General features: G+C 49.2%; 1 protein-coding gene across 1 annotated transcript in view; it reads left to right on the top strand.

The window, feature by feature from the left end:
- Positions 1 to 23,910, top strand: part of SCUBE3 (signal peptide, CUB domain and EGF like domain containing 3) — a 1,051,867-nt gene that overhangs the window by 270,585 nt on the left and 757,372 nt on the right. The window contains exon 7 of the mRNA XM_073575619.1: positions 9,725 to 9,772. Coding sequence (XP_073431720.1) covers positions 9,725 to 9,772 — 48 coding nt within the window. The remainder of the gene's footprint in view (positions 1 to 9,724; positions 9,773 to 23,910) is intronic.

A 23,910-nucleotide genomic window follows, 5' to 3' on the forward strand; every position in this document is an offset into this window, starting at 1 on the left:
ATCCCCTTTTTATACCCACCGCTATCTCTGGACACCACTCCCTGACGAAGGACTCAATCCAAAATTTGCATCTGGTCGCGTTCCTGCTTGCACCAGTGTGACCACCCAAGTAACGGCTCTTTACATTTACCTTTTGGCATATCACCCATTTTGGCCATATCTGCTATTTTTTTTATCCATGTTACCTTGTCACTTCACTCTGTCTACGTTTCCATGTACTTTTGCTCAGTCATTGCATATAGACCACCTATTGTGGTTCCATTACTAATTATATTTATTGCATTTGCACTTTGTCCTTTTTTCCTATAGGCAGTGCAATATTTTGCTGACATTCCACTTTATTTTTTTTACTTTTAAAGGGCCACACACGCATTTATTTTTATGGGTTTAATATATCCATGTGTGTATATTTATTATCAGTTTGGCACTTGTTACTAATTGTATACATATTTTGTAAGCATCTTTGTTCTTATACACTTATATTCACAGGTATATCTTATATTTGTGCATTCTTCATATTTACACCTTCATGAGAATTTTTTTTTTTTAAATCTTTTTTAAATAATTGCTACTCTCCATTGCTGTGTTCCTTTATCCTATTTAATCTTTCAAATTTGTCATCATTTCTTGCAGCAATATTTGGTCACCCATGTATTCTGCAGGTACACTTGTTGTCATTAGCACCATATTTTATCTTGAAAATTTGTATTCTATTTTTCAAATCATTGGTTTGTATTATCATTTACTTGACCACAGAGTTTGGCATTTCTCCAGTTTTTAAATTTATGTATCCGAATGGTCTGACATTTATGCCATAAACAAGAAAGTGTATTTTTCTTTTTTTGTAGTATTTGGACTTTCTACACAATACATATTAACATTCTTGAATGCTTTTCGCAGTGTGTAATTTCTCTCAAAAAATATACAGTAGTTGCTCTCTTTATCTATACCATTTTTGCTCGATCATAAAACAATCATTCTTGTAGAAGAAAAAACATAGGGGTTAATTTCATGTTGATCAATTTAATTTTCGGTTGACAGCAGATTCAAGCTCTACCTTTAAGTCAAGGGGGCAGGGCTTGACAATGTTACCTGAAACAACATTCAGGACAGACACTTATCTTACAGCCAAACACTGGACTGGGAATAGAAGAAAGAGTCATGGCTGATCTCTTCAGACACATAAAAAATTGATTATATGGTATTTATCTCAAAATAAAAAAGAATGAATAATATTTTTATTCTTTATTAGAGTTGAGCGAAACGGGTCGAAAAAATTCAAAAGTCGCCGACTTTTGGCAAAGTCGGGTTTCATGAAACGAAACCCGACCCTAGGATGAGGTCGGCCACGAGGTCGGCGACTTACGCGCCAAAGTCGCGTTTCAAAAGTTTGTTTTGCGCTCTTTTTCAGCCAATCAGGATCCACGGACACTGTGGGCAACGTGATGACATAGGCACGGGTCACCACCATCTTTCAGAAGGGCATGCAAGTGATTGGCTTGCTTTGGTGGGCGTCACAGGGGGTATAAAAGGGCGTGCACGCCGACCGCCATCTTACTTCTGCCGATCTTAGTATAGGGAGAGGTTGCTGCTGATTCTGTAGGGCAGGGAAGAAGACAAAAAAACTGCTTCTGTTGCTAGCGATTTGGCCTGCACAACACACCAGTCACTGTGTGTGCAGTGCAAGGGGAGGCTATATAGTGGTGTATCAGTGGTGTTGGTTGTTGGGCTGCCTTCTAAGGCTTCCTGACATTCCTGCATTGCTGTTTACCCACTGCTCCGCAAACTGCTTTTTTAAAAGCAATCCAATCTCCCTTATCCTCTAGTCACTTTTGTCACAGCTGTGCCATCGAGCCTGTCACATAGCGCTCAGATATTCATTGGGCCTCACACAATCCAAAAGTGTCCAGTGTCCAAAAGTGTGTGCAGAGATTCAAAATCTCCCTTATCCTCTAGTCACTTTGGTCACAGCTGTGCCATCGAGCCTGTCACATAGCGCTCAGATATCAGTGGGCCTCACACAATCCAAAAGTGTCCATCCAGTGTCCAAAAGTGTGTGCAGAGATTCAAAATCTCCCTTATCCTCTAGTCACTTTGGTCACAGCTGTGCCATCGAGTCTGTCACATAGCGCTCAGATATCAGTGGGCCTCACACAATCCAAAAGTGTCCAGTGTCCAAAAGTGTGTGCACAGATTCAAAATCTCCCTTATCCTCTAGTCACTTTGGTCACAGCTGTGCCATCGAGCCTGTCACATAGCGCTCAGATATCAGTGGGCCTCACACAATCCAAAAGTGTCCATCCAGTGTCCAAAAGTGTGTGCAGAGATTCAAAATCTCCCTTATCCTCTAGTCACTTTGGTCACAGCTGTGCCATCGAGCCTGTCACGTAGCGCTCAGATATCAGTGGGCCTCACACAATCCAAAAGTGTCCATCCAGTGTTCAAAAGTGTGTGCAGAGATTCAAAATCTCCCTTATCCTCTAGTCACTTTGGTCACAGCTGTGCCATCGAGCCTGTCACATAGCGCTCAGATATCAGTGGGCCTCACACAATCCAAAAGTGTCCATCCAGTGTCCAAAAGTGTGTGCAGAGATTCAAAATCTCCCTTATCCTCTAGTCACTTTGGTCACAGCTGTGCCATCGAGCCTGTCACATAGCGCTCAGATATCAGTGGGCCTCACACAATCCAAAAGTGTCCATCCAGTGTCCAAAAGTGTGTGCAGAGATTCAAAATCTCCCTTATCCTCTAGTCACTTTGGTCACAGCTGTGCCATCGAGCCTGTCACATAGCGCTCAGATATCAGTGGGCCTCACACAATCCAAAAGTGTCCATCCAGTGTCCAAAAGTGTGTGCAGAGATTCAAAATCTCCCTTATCCTCTAGTCACTTTGGTCACAGCTGTGCCATCGAGCCTGTCACATAGCGCTCAGATATCAGTGGGCCTCACACAATCCAAAAGTGTCCAGTGTCCAAAAGTGTGTGCAGAGATTCAAAATCTCCCTTATCCTCTAGTCACTTTGGTCACAGCTGTGCCATCGAGCCTGTCACATAGCGCTCAGATATCAGTGGGCCTCACACAATCCAAAAGTGTCCAGTGTCCAAAAGTGTGTGCAGAGATTCAAAATCTCCCTTATCCTCTAGTCTCTTTGGTCACAGCAGTGCCATCGAGCCTGTCACATAGCGCTCAGATATCAGTGGGCCTCACACAATCCAAAAGTGTCCAGTGTCCAAAAGTGTGTGCAGAGATTCAAAATCTCCCTTATCCTCTAGTCACTTTGGTCACAGCTGTGCCATCGAGCCTGTCACATAGCGCTCAGATATCAGTGGGCCTCACACAATCCAAAAGTGTCCAGTGTCCACAAGTGTCTGCAGAAATTCAAAATCTCCCCTGTCCTATAGACACCTTGTACCTTGTTATACATTACTATATAGTTTGTTGGATTTTGTCTACATTTCTACCAAAAATGAGGAAGGCTGGTGGAAGAGGCCGTGGAATTGGGCGGGGGTTGGCAGCTGGTAATGATGGTGTTGGTGGTGGATCTGATGGTAGTGGCAAGAGCAAAATAGGACCGAATGCAGGAGGTGCTGACCCTTCGTCATCGTCTGGCTACATAAGGCCTCGAACGCTTAGTTTTCTAGGAGTTGGCAAACCGCTTTTAAAGCCAGAGTATCAGGAAAAAGTTTTGTCTTACATTGCTGACTCAGCCTCCAGCTCTATCGCCTCCTCTTCTTCAGTTGTAAAAAGTAAAAGCACTGAGTCGTCATTGGAGGCTCATGTTCACGAACCACACCTTTCCTTGTGTCCTTCACCCCAACCAAGATTGAAGGATGACGCAGGCCATACTACTGATTACTCCATGGAGCTGTTTTCACATACCATGCCTGGATTATCAAGTGAAATGGTGAATTACCCAGGCCAAGATGAATCTGACATGGAGTGCACTGATGCACAGCCGCTGATGGATGATTCTGCTGGTACATTCACTCAGAGCACTACATTGTCCTCGCAGTGTACAGAGCCAGATTCTGACCCTGATGAGACTCAGGTGCCCCTTCCCGCACACTATACCACCATACACGGTGACACAGAGGAAGGTGCACATGACATAGAAGAGGAGGTGATGGATGACCCAGTTGTTGACCCAGATTAGCATCCATTGGGGGAAGAGGGTGCTGCTTCCAATAGCTTAGATGAGGAGCATCCACAGCAGACATCGACATCGCAACAGCTGTTATCTGGCAGGCCCGGAGCACTCCAAAGACAGGTTCCAAACATCAAAAGAGTTGCTGGACAGCTTGTCCAGAGGGTCAAAAGATTACAGCGTGCTAGGCCGCAAAATGTCTGCCAAAGTAGGAAGAGTGCAGTGTGGCACTTTTTTGACCAAAATCCTCATGATCAGGCCAAGGTTATCTGTAAGAAGAGCGCAAAGACCTTTAGCCGAGGGAAAAATCTGAAAAATTTGAATACCAGTTGCATGCTTAGACATTTAACCAGCATGCACTTGCAAGCGTGGACACAACACCAAACCTCAAGTGCCACATGTGCAACTGATCACAACGAAGGTAGTCAGCAACGCTACATTGTTTCCCCCACTGTAAGCCCACCGGTTAGCACAGCAGCAAATGTTGAGGTGTCGTTGCAAGACCACAGCAGTCAGGGAATCCCACTGTTATATCAACGAAAGACTGATTCTAGGCCATCAGAAAGAACACCAACTCCATCACCATCATCAACCCTCTCTCAGTCCGCCCTGTCCACCGCTACTTCCACCATATGCAGCTCTCAAGTCCAGCTCACCCTCCCAGACACTATGAGTAGGTCAAGAAAGTACTCAGTCTCTCATCCGCGTACACTGGGTTTGAACGCCCACATTGCCAAACTAATCTCGTTTGAGATGATGCCCTTTCGGTTGGTGGAAAGCACAGCTTTCCGCGAACTCATGGCCTATGCAGTACCACGCTATGACCTACCCAGTCGCCACTTCTTCTCTCGCAAAGCCATCCCAGCCCTCCACCATCATGTGAAAGACCGCATTGTCCATGCACTCAAGCAGTCAGTGAGCGGAAAGGTGCACCTCACAACTGATGCATGGTCCAGTCGGCATGGCCAGGGCCGTTACGTGTCCATCACTGCGCACTGGGTTAATGTGGTGGATGCAGGGTCCACAGGGGACAGCGGTGGTGGGACAGTGCTGCCTAGCCCACGGTATAGGAAACAGTTGGCTGTAGGCGTTCGACCCTCCTCCTCCTCCTCCAGAAGCGAAAGCTCGTCCACAGAGCGCAGTCGTACGAGCACTCCATCTGCAGCTGCCACTGTTGCACACGATGTGTCCCCCTATCGAGCAGCTAGTGGAAAGCGTCAGCAGGCTGTGTTGCAGATGATGTGTTTGGGCGACAGACACACCGCCGAGGTGCTGGCCGAATACTTGAAGCGACAAACTGAGTCATGGCTGGGCAGTGTACATCTTGAGGCAGGCAAGGTAGTTAGTGATAACGGCCGTAATTTTGTGGCAGCCATAGCCCTTTCAAAACTCAGCCACATACCTTGCTTGGCTCACACCTTGAACCTGGTGGTGCAGTGCTTCCTCAAAAATTATCCAGAGTTAACAGCCTTGCTCCAGAAGGTGCGAAGACTGTGCGCGCACATCCGCCGGTCGCCTGTACACTCCATTCGTATGCAGAAGCTGCAGCGATTGCTCCACCTTCCCAACCACCGCATCATTATCGACATTGCAACAAGGTGGAACTCCACCCTGCACATGGTGGAGCGGCTGTGCGAGCAGAGGCAGGCCATAATGCATTTGTGGGAGGATACACGGCCAGGCACTTTGAGAGCAGACATGGAGTTGACAGGTGTGCAGTGGTCGAAGCTGAAAGACCTTTGTAAAGTCCTTCAGTGTTTTGAGGAATGCACACGGCTGGTAAGCGCAGACGACGCCATCCTAAGCATGAGCATCCCACTTATGCGTCTGCTCATGCAAACTTTGACGCACCTTAAGGAGCAGGCGTCTGCAGCCAATGTTGATGAGGAGGAAGAGGAGGAGGGAATCCTTGATGACATTCAGCCATTGTCTGCTCAGGGACCTCTCCTGGACGAGGTGGAGGAAGAAGAGGAGGAGGAGGATGATGATGGGGATGATTACTTAGGGGAGGAGGATGCATCTCGTGGGGCAAGTGAAAATGTTGGCGTGGCAAGGTCTGGTACAGGGTTTGTGCGTGACTGGAGGGATGTGGATTTGCCAGAAAGTGCTCCTCCACCCAGCACTCGCAGTGCATCATTGACACCGGGAACATTGGCCCACATGTCAGATTATGCCTTGCGGATCCTAAAAAGGGACCCCCGCATTGCCAAAATGATGAACGATGACGAATACTGGTTGGCCAGCATCCTGGATCCACGCTATAAAGGCAAATTACAAAACATCATGCCACAGGAGAACCTTGACCTAATATTGGCTAATAAACAAGCAACTCTGGTAAATCGGTTGCTTGAGGCATTCCCAGCACACAGCAGCGGTGATGGTTCTCACACGAGCCGTTCGGGCCGGGGGCAGCTTGGCAGAGGTGTTCGTGGTGCACACAGCAGAAGTGGCGTTGGAGACAGGGGTTTCATGACAATGTTGTGGACTGATTTTTCAAATACCGCTCACACAACTGGTAATACTGCATCGATGGAAAGTGACAGGAGACAGCAGTTGTCAACTATGGTTACAAACTACTTTTCCTCCCATATCGATGTTCTCCCACACAGGTCATTCCCCTTTGACTATTGGGCCGCTAAACTGGACACCTGGCCTGAATTGGCCCAATATGCCTTACAGGAGCTCGCTTGCCCAGCTGCAAGTGTGCTATCGGAAAGAGTCTTCAGTGCAGCTGGATCAATCCTGACAGAAAAAAGGACCCGTCTGTCAACCCAAAATGTGGATGATCTAACCTTCATTAAAATGAACCACGCATGGGTTTCCAAGGATTTTGTCCCACCTTCCCCTGATGACACATAGGGTGACAGAAAAATGGCTTGCTTTGGTCCACCTCTTCCTGGTACTTCACCTATTTCGCCTTTTGCATCAGCTGAATGTCCAACATCAACATATGCCACTTTCTAAAACTCCCTAACTGTGCTGCCACCCCCCCATGGCCGGGGTCACCACCTAGCGCACGACACCGTGCGAGTGCCGTTGCCCTGGACAGGTGGGTAGGCCGACTCTTGGGCACGGGCACTGGCACAGGGTCCCTCATAGTGCAATCAAGTGTCTCTGACGGTGGTGGTGCACACCCGCCGTCAGACACACCGCTGTACTATGAGGGGCCCAGTGCCAGTACCGACGCCCACAAGTGGGCCCCCCTTGCTTGGGCAGGGCCCCAGCATTTGCAATCTTTACCTCTCCCTGCTCCTCCGCTGTGTAATCTGGGCCGTCAAATCCATACTGTGCCTGACACCGTCTGAGCCTGCCTCCTGATGTATAGACATATATTTTGAATGTGTACGCTATCCATACATGTTATCCGGGGATACGGTACCCTTTCTAACCTTTGTGCAATCACGTGCAATCCATACTGGGCCTAACACCGTCTGAGCCTGCCTCCTGAGACATATATTTTGAATGTGTACGCTATCCATACATGTTATCCGGGGATACGGTACCCTTTCTAACCTTTGTGCAATCACGTGCAATCCATACTGGGCCTAACACCGTCTGAGCCTGCCTCCTGAGACATATATTTTGAATGTGTACGCTATCCATACATGTTATCTGGGGATACGGTACCCTTTCTAACCTTTGTGCAATCCATACTGGGCCTAACACCGTCTGAGCCTGCCTCCTGAGACATATATTTTGAATGTGTACGCTATCCATACATGTTATCTGGGGATACGGTACCCTTTCTAACCTTTGTGCAATCACGTGCAATCCATACTGGGCCTAACACCGTCTGAGCCTGCCTCCTGAGACATATATTTTGAATGTGTACGCTATCCATACATGTTATCTGGGGATACGGTACCCTTTCTAACCTTTGTGCAATCACGTGCAATCCATACTGGGCCTAACACCGTCTGAGCCTGCCTCCTGAGACATATATTTTGAATGTGTACGCTATCCATACATGTTATCCGGGGATACGGTACCCTTTCTAACCTTTGTGCAATCACGTGCAATCCATACTGGGAAAAACACCGTCTGAGCCTGCCTCCTGAGACATATATTTTGAATGTGTACGCTATCCATACATGTTATCTGGGGATACGGTACCCTTTCTAACCTTTGTGCAATCCATACTGGGCCTAACACCGTCTGAGCCTGCCTCCTGAGACATATATTTTGAATGTGTACGCTATCCATACATGTTATCTGGGGATACGGTACCCTTTCTAACCTTGGTGCAATCACGTGCAATCCATACTGGGCCTAACACCGTCTGAGCCTGCCTCCTGATGTATAGACATATATTTTGAATGTGTACACTATCCATACATGTTATCTGGGGATACGGTACCCTTTCTCACCTTGGTGCAATCACGTGCAATCCATACTGGGCCTAACACCGTCTGAGAATGATAGATGGGGCCCACCATACACTGGAACATTCCAAAGGTGGACATCAGACACTGGAGCAGCATTTACAGGGCCCATTATACACTAGAGCATTAGAAATGGGGCCCATTATGTTTGGAGCATTATTTGGGCCCATAAGACAGTAGAGCTTCATCCATGGGGACCAACATATACTGTAGCATTATGTGGAGCTCATCATATACTGTTTCAAACATTATATGGGACCAATGATTCTGTATGGAGAAATAGATGGGCCTCGTCATGAGATGTAAAAAGTGAGGTATTTTTCATTGTACTATACCGCTATTTCTCTGCCGTATCGGAGCATGATGAGTTGTGGTATGTGTTAAAGGGGCGCTCTTTCGCCCAGGGCACATGAAAACCTGGAGCCAGCCCTCCCCCCCCCCCACAGTCTGTAGCCAAATAACCCCCATTTTTCAGTGCGTAACTTGTATTATGAAGTTAATTAAGGTTGACAAGCTTAAGTAAGAAGAATTGATGCTTTTGGCATTCAAATGGGCACTGTTGGTGTGTTTCCTGTCCTCCTCTCACTGCCGACTTTTATTCCCCATTGACTTACATTGGGTTTCGTGTTTCGGGACGACCCTGACTTTTCCTTATAATCGGACGATCTTGCTCGACCCGACTTTTGGAAAAGTCGGGTTTCACGAAACGAAACGCGACCCTAAAAAACCAAAAGTCGCTCAACTCTATTCTTTATGATTTTTTGCTAGCTTTTAGTTTAAGGCTATGTGCACATGTAAGCATTTTTTTCTCGTTTTTACCAAATAAAATGCTTTAAAGAAGCATCCCATTCATTTTAATGAATTCTGCACTTTGTGCATATTGATGAATTTTTTTCCCCACGAAAAAAAAACGCAGTATGCTCATTAATTTCACAGAAAAATCCGCATTTCTACCTATTTTTTATGAGACGGGATGCTCTGGAGAAAAAATGCATAAAAAACATGCGTTTTTTGTGCAAAAAACGCGCGTTTTCTGGGAAGGAGTCCGGTTTTCAGTCAGGAATTTTCTGCATACGTGTGCACAATAGCCTAAATAGTGAAATGTAATTTAGTTATGAGAAGTCAATATTGTATTTTGCAATATTTTGAGTTTTGTTAATTTTGGTTAATTAAACTAATAGTTCCGTCTATTGTACACAGGTGAGAAGCGATCAGATCAGACTCCAAGTGTTCCAATTTTAGCAAATGGTAAATATGTGCATTTTTTAGATTGCGTATACCATGTATTTTATGTCTTTTTGATATACACACCTTAACATTGAAATTGTAAATTCAAGAAGGAAATGTTGTGGCGTTATGAAACTCAAAGATTTGATAGACTTGTTAATGATATGCACATGAAGAGAAAATGGAAACAAAATTTACAAAACATCTCAATTTATTTAGAATAATGCACTGAAATACACGCACTTACAAGCTTTAGCATGCTATCAGGTTATTAATGGTTGTCCGAGGAATGTTATGCGTAGGCATGTAAATCATCAAGATCTGCTGTTGACAACTCTTTGCAATTGCTGACCAATAACATCCCAGATGCTAGCACACTTAGGCCACACAGGCTTCTCAGACTACCGCAAGCAATAGGCATCCTGGTATTGTGTTAAAAAATGGCTCCTGGACACTTTCATGTTCCATCATAAAGGCCTCTCAATCTTTGTGTAGATATTGTGAGACACCTGTATCACCAATGCCAGCATCCCTCTCCCTCCTCCCAGCAAGCATACACACACACACTTGAGCTTTATATATTAGATAGAGGGAGCAGTGATATATATATTTTGTGAGGTAGTGCTGTCATTTACTTAGGGGATTCTCGCTTGCAGCGAACAAAAACCAGTTCCGGCACGGATTTTCCATCAAATCATACAGTCCTTGCAGTTTATTCACGCCTCAAACCACAGCAGCAACAGAAAGTTCACTTAATAGCATTACCAGCATAGCGTCCATTATAATGCTTCACTCTTATTATCAATGTCCAGTACGCAGGCTCACTTAGCCTCACAATGATCTCACCCACGTCAGGGTTCCTCATACGGCTGCAGCATTCTGCACACGTTCGTTCCCTCCAGGGAACTCTCAGGCACACATCGCCATTGCTCCCAGCCACTTCACGCGTGCCGTCAGGCAGGAAGCTCCATCTCTGCAGGACCTTCCACACTGGTCCAACCAGGTCCCATCATTCACCACATGTGACCTACCCTGGCCACATTATATGGTCTATAGCCACGCCCACCAGGTCACATGACTATGACCTCATCACAGGTCCTTCACACACTCATAGCTTTTTAATACAGGCGTTTTCAGACACCCCTGGGTGGGTTTGTAGGTAACTGGCCCGCCCAACTCCCAAGTTACCTAGAGACTTCTCCCTTATACCTTGAAATAACACCTCAGCAATACCATTGCTGATCAATACGCATAAGTCTCCATCTCAAAGCCACCCCCTTTGAGATACACAACCATCCACCAGGATTCTGCCACTCATCCTCTCCCTTGGAACCTCCACACAGCGCCCCCTAGCGGACATAGTGGTTACTACACCACATACCTCGCCCCTCTGTTCAAACTTGTGGGGTTGAACACACAACATTACATCAGGCTCTCGAGACCGGGCACTCATCACACTTTGCCCTACAGATCGAGAGAACCTTTTCCACCTGTCATATGGCCTCCTCTCTACGTTAGGCCTCCCCCGCCCCCCCCGGTCAGAATATCGGTCCTGCTCTTTGACCCTCCAGTTTTGTGCATCATCAGACACGGTCCAGTCACCACCTTCCTACTCTGTTTGTTCCGTTCCCCGACCAGCTCCCCCGTTGGTACGGTCATCAGTCCTAATCAGGCCTACTGTCTGGCCTGAGTGTGATTCATTCAGGCTCTCACAGGAACTACGGTCTCTCAACGTCATCCTGCCAGTCGAACTACCACTTGCTGACATTCTTCGGCCATCTGCCCTGTCACTTCTTGGCGGAACTCTCCGGGTCCTTACATCTTGTTGGGTTGCAGGCGGCCGCCACCTGGTATTCCGTACTTCTTTATTAATTCGCCAGCGGTCCTTCCTCAACTGTTTAATCTCTTGCAGGTACCTCACTCGATACTCCAATAGCATCCGAAAGTCTCTCAGGCTCTCCACGGAGCCAATCACCAGGATGAGAATCCTACCCACTTCATTAGCTACTTGGTCTTCATCAGGAGGGATCCTCACTCTCACCACACCGGAGATATTCACAAGGTGTTGCATTACCTTCCCAGATCTTCCAATGATTCTCCCAATCAGAGCTTTGGGTACCGGCACCACATCTTTCCACAAACCCAGCTGATCCATAGCCTCCCTTGCTAACTCTAGGCGTCGAGCAGCCTTCACATTACTCTGCTTGACCCGCTGTTTGGTGTAGAGACATTGTAGATGCATCACTTTTAGGACAGCTACTCAGTTAAATGTATCTTCTCTGTCCGATACTACCACCAACTGCCGAGTCTCAGGTGCCCAGCGCACCCTACACGCTTTGACCGCTTCGTTGAAAGCCTCATGCACACGTTCCTCCGCACAGGCTCCTTGCATGTCTTCTGGTACATCAATCACCAACTGGAAGGTTGTGGTCTTGCTCTCTTCCTGGACCGAAGGCTCTAGGTTTACCACGGACACTTCCTTCACTGCCGTTGACCCGACCGGGTGACTGTCTTCTTCCGCTCTTAACTCGTCAACTTCACACGATTTGATCACTTCATGACCCTTTGCCACAAGGGCTACTGGCCGTTCTGTCCTGTTATCACTTACGCTCACCCGCGGTAAGTCTTTGTCCAATTTCTCCTGCAGAAGACTTTTAACTACTCCTCTGAGTTCTTCCATTTCTTCCCTAAGGGTCTTGTTCACATTTTGCCACATTGACATGTGACCACTGAGCTCCAAGACTTTTTTCTCAAGCCCTACCACATCTTCTCTTAAGGTGTTGTTTACGCTGTGCCAAGTTGACAGGTGACCTCTGAGCTTAAGGACTTCTTTCTCAAGCTCCTCCACTCTGTGCTCGGCCGTTTATCTCATCACACTTTCTCGTTCGAGCTGTTCCTTCACTGTCTCTTTTATTAACTGTATCTCCTGCTCTAGTTCTCTTTTGGCCAGTATGTGTTGCACCATTACTTCTTTAATCATATTGTCTAAGGGTACCCCTGGGTTAGTCCCGTCAGCCGAGTGAACCCCCCTGTTACCCTCTGACTGTGTCTCTACTCCCGTTATTTTCTCGACCAGGTTACCATCCGTCCTGCCACGAGTTTGTCAGCACAGCACTAGATTCTGTCCTAGGGGTGGCTATTGGTAATAACACGTCACAGTCACACCACACCGTCCGGTGAACCCCCAAGGCACTCTCTGTGTGTCAGCTCTGCTCTTTTTGTTTACCACACCGTTCTCATTCACACTGATGTACCCTTCAGGTGACGTCAGGTCAGTAAATTTGTCCGATGCCATTCTTTCTCCGGTCGCCCCTACGTCTGGCCTGTCCACGTTAGGAGACGTCAGCATCTCAGTGTCTGCTAGCCCTACAGTAGACAAGTCTCTATCCTCCTGGCATAGATCATCAAACCTGACCAAATCCCGGCCCCACTCTGAGGTATAAACTAAGTCTGGTGGTATACTGCCACCTTGGCACTTACTGCCTCCGAACTCCTTAAACACTACTCTGTCTACCGCATAGTTCACTGTGACCCCATGTGCACAGCGAACTTGGACCATTTTCTCAGTCAGACAGAGTTTGAGAGGAGTTCCTGCCAGAGTCACCCGACTCTTTGAGTCCAACCGTCCCCATATCCCTTCCCGGTGTAGCATCACGGTACACACTTGCGGCCCGTCATCATTCGGAAAGAATATCCCACATTCTGGAAATGAAATGCACACACACTGCGGTACTCCAGACAGACCCACTGAGTCACCCAGTGCTGTCATTTCTTCAAACTCGGCCCCTTTCTGGACCACCACCCCACTTTGGGTTGCCGCCCCCTCCCGGGACTCCACCCCTTTTTGGGTTACCACCCCACTTTGGGTCACCGCCCCCTTCTGGGACTCCACCCCCTTTGAGGATCTCCCCATGTCTGTTAAACTGGTCTTCTCAGACCACAGTTCACACAACACAGTTTATGTCTTAACGATACCACACAAGCCCTTGTTGGCACCACCACAGCTCCTGCTGTCACCGATCACCGACACCACCGGCTGCTGTTCACACATACAGCGGCTGGAGTCACTGCAGCTCCTGCTGCGCCGTCTTTGTGGACCCACCGATCCACCGGAAGCCGCTTGTCACCTTCGTAACCCCACCGAGTTACCGGAAGCCGCTTGTCACCTTCACGACCCCACTGAGCCACATCAAGCCGCTTGTCACCTTCTTGACTCCCACTGAGCCACCGCAGGCTGAGTTGAGAAAAGAAGAAAAGAAAAACACCACACAAAAAAAAATTCCAAAACTCACGTGTCCTGTCTGTGTGCTATTCAGGACTCACCATCTCCACCTGAGACCGTCCAACACACAGGGCGCACTGGGTGCTATTCAGGGAGCCGACCCTCTTTCCAGGGTTTCCCAACACACCGGCCTCACCAGGTCCAGGGGCTTAGCGGGTGCTATTCAGGACATCCGTCTCGGCCTGAGACTGCCCAACACTTACGCCTCACCAGGTCCAAGGTCATACCACGTGCTCCAGGGCTCTTCCCAACACTGACCCTCCAGGACCTTGCTCACTGAACCCTCCAGGAACACAGTCTTTACCACTGAACCAGGTCAGTACACCACGAACACCAGTCTGTTACCTGTGTCGGCCACACAGGTCCTCGGAGTGACGGCCAGGAAGGTACGTCCGAGAGTGGACCCTCTGAGTCGCGGCGCTGGAGCTCCCGGGGACGAGCGTGCCAGGTGGTGCCGACCCCTATACAGGGGCCGTTAGGGGCAGACCCTCGGAAGACAGATGCCGCGACTGCTAGAACCAAGAGGGGCGGCTCAAAGGACTGAGTGAGAGGTACAGGACTGAGGATAGAATGCAGAACGGAGTAAGAAGTGCAGGTCAAAGTATGGGACGGAGACATGGAGTACAGGACTGGGCACTGGAGTACAGGACGGAGACAGGGAGGAAAGGACTACAGAGCAGAGCACGGAGTGCAGGACAGCAAACGAGCACCGGACTGAGGCAAGGCAATCGACAAGGTAGAAGGTTTGCCCCCGAACTCTTTTCATGTCCAAAATATCTCTTACTTCAAAAGGTATCATCGGCCCCTACTGGTTGAGGGACAGGAGGTGGGAGCGGGTGATGCCGATTAAGAACAGGTTTAAGGAGCGAGACATGGAAGGTGTTAGGGACCCGGAGTGAAGCTGGCAACCTCAATTTATAAGCCACGTTGTTAATGCGTCCAAGAATCTCAAACGGACCAATGTACCGGGGACCCAGTTTGTAAGAAGGCATCTTTAGGCGGATATGCTTAGTTGACAGCCAGACTTTGTCACCAGGTTGGTATGGCGGAAGGTCCCTGCGTCTTTTGTCTGCATGTCTTTTAATCCAGATACTGGACTTTTCAAGTGCCTCTCTGGTCTCCCTCCAGACTTGAGAAAACCCTGAAGAGATGGCATCCGCAGCGGGAACCCCCAAAGGCGGGGAGAGGGGTAGTGGAACACCAGGGTTCTGGCCAAAAACCACAAAGAACGGTGTTTTAGTGGTGGACTTGTTGGGGTGGTTGTTATGGGCGAACTCTGCCCATGGCAGAAGGGAGGCCCAGTTGTCTTGATGGGCGTTAGAAAAGTGACGCAGGTAGGCTGCTACTACCTGATTGATCCGTTCCACTTGCCCGTTGGACTGGGGGTGATAGGCAGAGGAGAAGTCCAGAGATATCCCCATGAGCTTGCTGAGTGACCTCCAGAATCGGGAGGTAAACTGGACCCCTCGATCAGAGACAATACGTTGAGGGAGTCCATGAAGCCTGAAGATCTGGTGAATGAAGACCTTGGCCAACTCGGGTGCCGTGGGTAGACCAGGCAACGGGATAAAATGGGCCATCTTGGAGAAGCAGTCGACAACCACCAAGATAGTGGTACATCCAGAAGAGCGAGGTAAGTCGGTAATGAAGTCCATACCAATCTGTCGCCAAGGGGCCTCAGGAGGAGGCAGAGGATGAAGCAGGCCGGATGGCAGGCCCCTAGGTACTTTGTTCTGGGCACAAGTCGTGCAGGAGGCTACGAAATCTGTCACATCTTGACGAAGAGAAGGCCACCAATAGTAGCGAGAGAGAAGGCAGAGTGTTTTCTTGACCCCAACGTGGCCCGCAATCTTGGAAGAGGGCCCCCAGTCTACGATTTCCGACCTCTTATTCGGTGGAACGAAGGTCTTGCCTGGCGGAATGGGGGAGAGCGTCACGAGTGCCACGGTGATAACTTTGGCAGGCTCAATGATATATGAAGAAGCCTCCTCAGCCTCGGGTGATTGCAATGACCTGGATAAGGCATCCGCCTTGGTATTCCTATCACCAGGCCGAAAATGGAGTTTGAAGTCAAAGCGGGAAAAATATAGCGACCACCTGGCTTGCCTGGAGTTGAGCCTTTGCGCAGCCTGAAGATACGCCAAATTCTTGTGGTCCGTGAAGATTGTGAATGGATGGACCGCCCCCTCCAGAAGATACCGCCACTCCTCCAGTGCCATCTTAATGGCCAGTAACTCCCGATCTCCAATTGAATAGTTGCATTCTGCGAGAGATAAGGATTTAGAGAAAAACCCGCAAGGCACCAAGTTACCAGAAGACGTCCGCTGAGAGAGGACCGCCCCGGCTCCAATGGAGGACGCTTTCACCTCTAGGGTGAAGGGCCTATTAGCTGTCGGCCGATGTAAAATCGGGGCGGTAGCAAAGGATCGTTTCAAGGCAAGGAAGGCCTCCTCGGCCTCTGGTGGCCAGACATGTGCTTTGGTCCCTTTTCGGGTCAGGGCGGAGATGGGCTTGGTCACAGAAGAAAAGAGGGGAATGAACTGCCTGTAATGATTTGCAAAACCCAAGAACCGTTGGATAGCTTTTACTCCAACCGGACGTGGCCATTTGAGTACTGCAGACAATTTCTCAGGATCCATCCTCACCCCGGAGTCCGTGATAATGTACCCTAGAAAGGGTAATGAGGTTTGCTCGATGAGGCATTTCTCCAATTTAGCATAGAGTCGGTTCTCCCGTAGACGTTGCAGGACCAGTCGAACACTCCTCCGGTGGGTGGACAAGTCAGGTGAAAAAATGAGGATGTCATCAAGATACACGATGACACAAGAGTACAGTAGGTCTCGGACGATTTCATTAACGAACTCCTGGAATACCGCCGGGGCATTGCAGAGACCAAAAGGCATAACCAAGTGTCATGGTCACTGTGTGTCTGGGCGCAGGTGTTACCGCAAGGCGAACCCATAACACACGTGACCCTGGATACAGCGCCTCCAGTGGGGCGAATTTAAATAATAATACGTGCAGGTGGATATGCCACCTCCACCTGGCGAATTTAGGTATTACACGTTATACATACAATATCTGGAAACACCGCCTCCAGTAAGGCGCATTTAAATAATAAAGGGGGAACCTGGGTAACTATAACAATGGGGGGCCCTGCGATAGGGAATGGGGAAATGGAGACCTCCTAAGCTCCCCTGGGCCAGTGTCCCTGCACTCCTTACATTCCCTAAACAGGCTCCGCACCTGTCTCCGCACGCGTACCTTAACGCCCTTGCTCACTCTGACCCTAAACCCTCACTAGGGAATGGGTCGGTGCGGAGACTAATCCCACCACTGCACTAATAACACACATGAGGAAAGAGACAATACAGGGGAAACACCACTTAGCTTTGCTCTGTTGCGTGCGCTCCTAGCAACAGAGCCCACCACCTGCGTGCGTCTTCTCCTCCACCCGGATCCATCACCATAACAGGACCCTTCACCTTAGTGCAGCCTTGGAGCAGAGTCCACCACCAGTTGCAGCTGCTTAGTACCAGAGTCCCAAGGAAGTGTTCAGCTTCTGCCACGAAGTCAAGCATGCTTGAGTCCAGCTCAGCGGCCAAGTCCCACATGGTGAGTGCCACTCTCCATAGTAGCCACTCCACCAGACCATGCAGACACTTCCCGCTGACTCCATCACTGTGACCCCACCACGCCATGCCAGCCCTTCGTCCAGACACCATAGCTGCAACACGTCCCCCCTGGCTAAGCTGCGCAGGACTCCTCACCAGCTCCATCCTTCCTCCAGGCTCTCCAACTCAAAGTGAAAGCAAACTCACAATATCACAGGCAGTGATTGCACACCTCTAGCACACCTTTATAGGGTGTCACAGCTAATACCTAATTAAGTGCACAAAAACCCAAAGTGCAATACCACAACCACCACCGGGGACAGTCAAAACACCTTTGAACTTAACCAAAGTAAAAAAAGTTCACTTTGTGCTTTTAATACCGCCAGATCCAACACTGGATCATGACACCAAGTACTCGTAATGGCCGTCCTGAGTATTGAATGCCGTCTTCCACTCGTCCCCGGCACGGATTCGGATCAAGTTATAGGCTCCCCGCAGATCCAGCTTAGTAAAGACCCGGGCTCCTCTCAGACGGTCAAAGAGTTCAGGGATCAGTGGATGAGGATACCTATTTTTGACTGTAATGCTGTTTAGACCTCGGTAATCAATACACGGCAGAAGGGATCCGTTTTTCTTCCGGACGAAAAAGAATCCTGCTCCGGCAGGGGATGATGACTTCCGAATGAAACCTCTAGCCAAGTTTTCCCAGATGTAGTCAGACATGGCCGTGGTCTCTGCCGGAGACAGTGGATAAGTTCTCCCCCTGGGGGGGATTGGCTCCCGAAATCAGCTCGATTGGGCAATCGTAGGGTTGGTGCGGCGGCAGGGTCTCGGCCTCTTTCTTACTGAAGACATCAGCTTTTGAGTGGTAAGCCGTTGGAAGCCCCGGAAGATCGGTATGAGCATGCCGTGGTCCAGGACGAGGTACCGACAACAGACAATGCTCATGGCAAGAGTGTCCCCAACGTAGGATCTCCCCAGAACGCCAGTCCAGAACAGGCTCATGTGAGCGTAACCATGGTAGGCCGAGCAGCACGGCGTGGGACAGATTAGGCAGAACATAAAAGGCGATCTTTTCCCGGTGAAGAGCTCCAATTTGTAGTTCCACTTCGGCAGTGACCATGGTGATGCGTTCAGGTAGTGGTTTGCCATCCACAGAGGCGATAGTGCGTGGATTTTCCAGAGTAACCACCGGAATTCGGAACTGGTCCACCTCCCTAAGCTGGATGAAATTACCAGCCGCACACGAGTCCACATACGCCTCCACAGATCTATGCTCCCGACCTGCAACAATCAGAACTGAAATGGTAAGGGGCAGAGAGGAATCGGTATCACCTAGGGAGGCCTCTCTTACCTGGCCTAGGTGGAAGCGTTTCCCGGCTTCACTGGGCAAGTACGCACAAAATGATTCGCCCCACCACAGTAATGGCATAACCCTTGCGTCCTTCTCTCCCTGCGTTGCTGTTCGGTCAGCTTTACCCGGTCCACCTGCATGGGCTCCGGGACGGGACCACTAAGAGATGCCGGGGAGTGGGGAATAGGCACTTGGTATAGCCTAAAGGGTCTCCTCTCCCTATCTGACTCCCGAGAGCGTTCTTGAAACCGTAAATCTATACGGGTGGCTAGGGATATGAGATCCTCCAGGGTAGTAGGAGTAGCTCGACCGGCAAGCTCATCTTTTATTTAGCCCGAGAGTCCCCTCCAAAAAGCCCCAACCAAGCCTCATTATTCCACCCTAGCTCAGAGGACAGTGTCCGGAAGCGGATGGCATACTGTCCTACGGTGAGAGAACCCTGACGAAGATTGAAAAGAGCCTCAGTGGTGGAGGCCACCTGTGGAAGGTGTCTAGAAAATTCTGAATGCAAGACACCACTGGGTCATCCCGTGGTTGAGCTGAAGCGGCTGCAGCGGACTGCAGTGACAGAAGACGGTTGTCAACGGACGCCATATAGCTCAGAATGTGGGACTGGGCGTCACGCTGCTGCGCGAGCTCCTGCTGGAGTCCGGCTAGCAACGGGACGTTCCCTGGGTCAGCAGTTTGTAAGGCGGAGAGACAGGTATCCAATCCATGGATTTCATAAAGGACATTATTCTAGTCTGGTTCTCACGCAAAAAGAGCAACTCTTTCTGCGTGGCCGCCGAGGCACTAGCGGGGTCCATGGCCTGATTATACTGTGATGGCCAGGAAGGTACATCAGAGAGTGGACCCTCTGGGTCGCGGCGCTGGAGCTCCCGGGGGCGAGCGCGCCAGGTGGTGCCGACTCCTATACAGGGGCCGTTAGGGGCAGACCCTCGGAAGACAGATGCCGCGACTACTAGAACCAAGAGGGGCGGCTCAAAGGACTGAGTGAGAGGTGTAGGACTGAGGATAGAATGCAGAACGGAGTAAGAAGTGCAGGTCAAAGTATGGGACGGAGACACGGAGTACAGGACGGAGACACGGAGTACAGGACGGAGACACGGAGTACAGGACTACAGAGCAGAGCACGGAGTGCAGGACAGCACCGGACTGAGGCAAGGCAAGGCATAGGAGGAAGTTACAGGAAGAACTCCTGCAACCTGGCCAGAGCACCGCAGGCAAGGCACACGATAATCAGGCGTCTCCACCATGTTGGAGACGCCTGATATACCCCAAGCTGTGACCTGATAGGAGGACAGAACCTTAGGGCAGGTGCTGCAGGGTTAAGAACCCTGCATGGCGCGTGCCCGCGGTCTAAGGCGCCTGTGCGTGAGGACCACACTCCGGGGGGACGAGCGCGGGGAGGAGACCAGCACAGCGGGGCGAGATGGGGGCAGGTGAGTACAGGCGGCGGCGGGCCCTGCTGCTGCAGGCATGGCAGCGGTCACCGCCGCCGATGTGACATTCAGATACCTCTTCTCCTCAGAGGCACCCTATAGCAATCACTAGTCTCTTGCTCACTGAGCCCGGTCAGTAAAACACTTTTTTTTTTTCTCTTTCACGACCGTCACCTGCTGGCCACGCAGGTTCTCGGACCCCTCTACCGCAGAGGTGTCCTATCAGTCTCTTTCTCCTGGGGAAACGGCCGCACTGGGCTCACTGATCTGGACAGTGCCTTACTCACTAGGCCGCCCCACGGTTCCAGAACCACAGCCGGGCAGTGGCTTCCCCAACCGTCAGCCTTCCTGGCTCAGCATTGCCAGCACTGCAACATGCACTTTTTGGAAACCGTTGCCCTTAGCAACCGAAACTATGCAGTCCTCTTCGATTGCTCCTGTCAGGAACACCGCACTGCACTTGCTCACTGTGCCAGTGCGGGTGTCCTGAGTACAAAGACAGTACTCACAGATACCTGTGGAGCAGGGCAGCAGCGGTGACGATGCGTGCTTCAGAGTATCAGGACCTGAAGCACATGACTGCTGGGGGCGTGGCCTAAGCTCCACAGATCTAGGAGCTGCAGGGAAACTCCTAGAAAGGTAACTACGGGGCAATGTTACCAAGGGGCATAGACAGAGACAGAAACCAGACAAAGCCAGGGTCAAAGCACCAGATAGCAATACAGTACCACGGGGTTTAGACAGAAAGGATAGTCAGGACGTAGCAATAGGTCAGAAAACCAGAACGGGCAATAGACGGTACAATAGGGACAAACTGTAACGGAGTAACGATAGCCAAGCCAGGAGGTCAGAACCGGAGAAGACAGTAGTACCAAAGCGAGAGACAGAGCACAGAGTGAGGGAACAGGCCGGGTCATACACGGGAAGCAAACAAGCAACGCAGCATACACGCACACCAGGGGTCAGACACACCAGAACAACAGTATAGCTGACAGAGAACTCTGGTAAAGAGTGAGTATAAATACCCCTCCCAGATCCAGAAAGAGGCCACGAACACTTAACCCTGTGAGTGCAGGGCAAGAACCCTGTTCAAACCATGACAGCTCCCAGCAACAAGGCTACAACATTGCCCATTGCTTTCTCCACCAAATGTGAGGTAGTGCTGTCATTTACTTAGGGGATTCTCGCTTGCAGCGAACAAAAACCAGTTCCGGCACGGATTTTCCATCAAATCATACAGTCCTTGCGGTTTATTCACGCCTCATAAACCACAGCAGCAACGGAAAGTTCACTTAATAGCATTACCAGCATAGCGTCCATTATAATGTTTCACTCTTATTATCAATGTCCAGTACGCAGGCTCACTTAGCCTCACAATGATCTCACCCACGTCAGGGTTCCTCATGCGGCTGCAGCATTCCGCACACGTTCGTTCCCTCCAGGGAACTCTCAGGCACACATCGCCATTGCTCCCAGCCACTTCACATGTGCTGTCAGGCAGGAATCTCCATCTCTGCAGGACCTTCCACACTGGACCAACCAGGTCCCAGCAATCACCACATGTGACCTACCCTGGCCACATTATATGGTCTATAGCCACGCCCACCAAGTCACATGACTATGACCTCATCACAGGTCCTTCACACACTCACATAGTTTTTTAATACAGGCGTTTTCAGACACACTCCTGGGTGGGTTTGTAGGTAACTGGCCCGCCCAACTCCCAAGTTACCTAGAGACTTCTCCCTTATACCTTGAAATAACACCTCAACAATACCATTGCTGATCAATACGCATAACTAAGTCTCAATCTCAAAGCCACCCCCTTTGAGATACACAACCATCCACCAGGATTCTGCCACTCATCCTCTCCCTTGGAACCTCCACACAGCGCCCCCTAGCGGACATAGTGGTTACTACACCACTATATATATATATATGGAGAGCAGTGATATATATACATATATATAGGGGAGCAGTGATATATATATATATATATATATATACACATATAGGGGGAGCAGTGATATATATACATATATAGAGGGAGCAGTGATATATATACATATAGGGGGAGCAGTGATATATATATATACATATATATAGAGGGAGCAGTGATATATGCCCATATACCCATCATACATATTCGCCATCCCATAGTCGGGTGCCCATATATCCATCACACATCCTTCATCCCATAGTCCCGTGCCCATATACCCATCATACATATCCTCCATCCCTTAGTCCCGTGCCCATATACCCGTCATACATATCCTCCATCCCATAGTCCAGTGCCCATATACCCATCACACAGCCTCCATCCCATAGTCCCGTGCCCATATACATATCCTACATCCCATAGTCCAGTGCCCATACACCCATCACACATCCTCCATCCCATAGTCCCATGCCCATATACCCGTCATACATATCCTCCATCCCATAGTCCAGTGCCCATATACCCATCACACATCTTCCATCCCATAGTCCCGTGCCCATATACATATCCTCCATCTCATAGTCCAGTGCCCATATACCCATCACACATCCTCCATCCCATAGTCCCGTGCCCATATACCCATCATACATATCCTCCATCCCATAGTCCAGTGCCCATATACCCATCACACATCCTCCATCCCATAGTCCCGTGCCCATATACCCGTCATACATATCCACCATCCCACAGTCCAGTGCCCATATACCCATCACACATCCTCCATCCCATAGTCAACCATTATGACATCATAATGAGCGGTGGGGCTTGATGACATCAGCGTCGCCATGGCAACCGTTGTGACATCATAATGAGGGGCGGGGCTTGATACGCACACACTGTTTCCCCATTATGTAGATAGGGGCATTATGACATCATGAGGGGCGGGGCTTGACGCGCACACACTTTTTCCCCAGTCCCCAGTATGTAGATAGGGGCAAAATTGTTTGGTGAATTGGAACGCGCGGGGTTAAAATTTCACCTCACAACATAGCTTAGGACGCTCTCGAGTTCCAGACGTGTGACTGTGCCAAATTTTGTGGCTGTAGCTGCGACGGTGCGGATGCCTATCCCAGACATACACACATACACACATACATACATACATACACACTTTGAGCTTTATATATTAGAAGATATATATATATAACTGCTCCCTCTATATATATATATATGTATATATATCACTGCTCCCTCTATATATGTATATATATATCACTGCTCTTCCTATATGTGTATATATATATATATATATATCACTGCTCCCTCTATATATATGTATATATATCACTGTTCCCCCTATATGTATATATATATATATATATATATCACTGCTTTCCCTATATCTAATATACAGTCATGGCCAAAAGTATTGACACCCCTGCAATTCTGTCAGATAATATTCAGTTTCTTCCTGAAAATGATTGCAAACACAAATTCTTTGGTATTATTATCTTCATTTAATTTGTCT

Source organism: Dendrobates tinctorius, unplaced genomic scaffold (assembly GCF_039654945.1).
Source record: "Dendrobates tinctorius isolate UK_male_01 unplaced genomic scaffold, ASM3965494v1 ptg000045l, whole genome shotgun sequence".
Classification (NCBI taxonomy): Eukaryota; Metazoa; Chordata; class Amphibia; order Anura; family Dendrobatidae; genus Dendrobates; species Dendrobates tinctorius.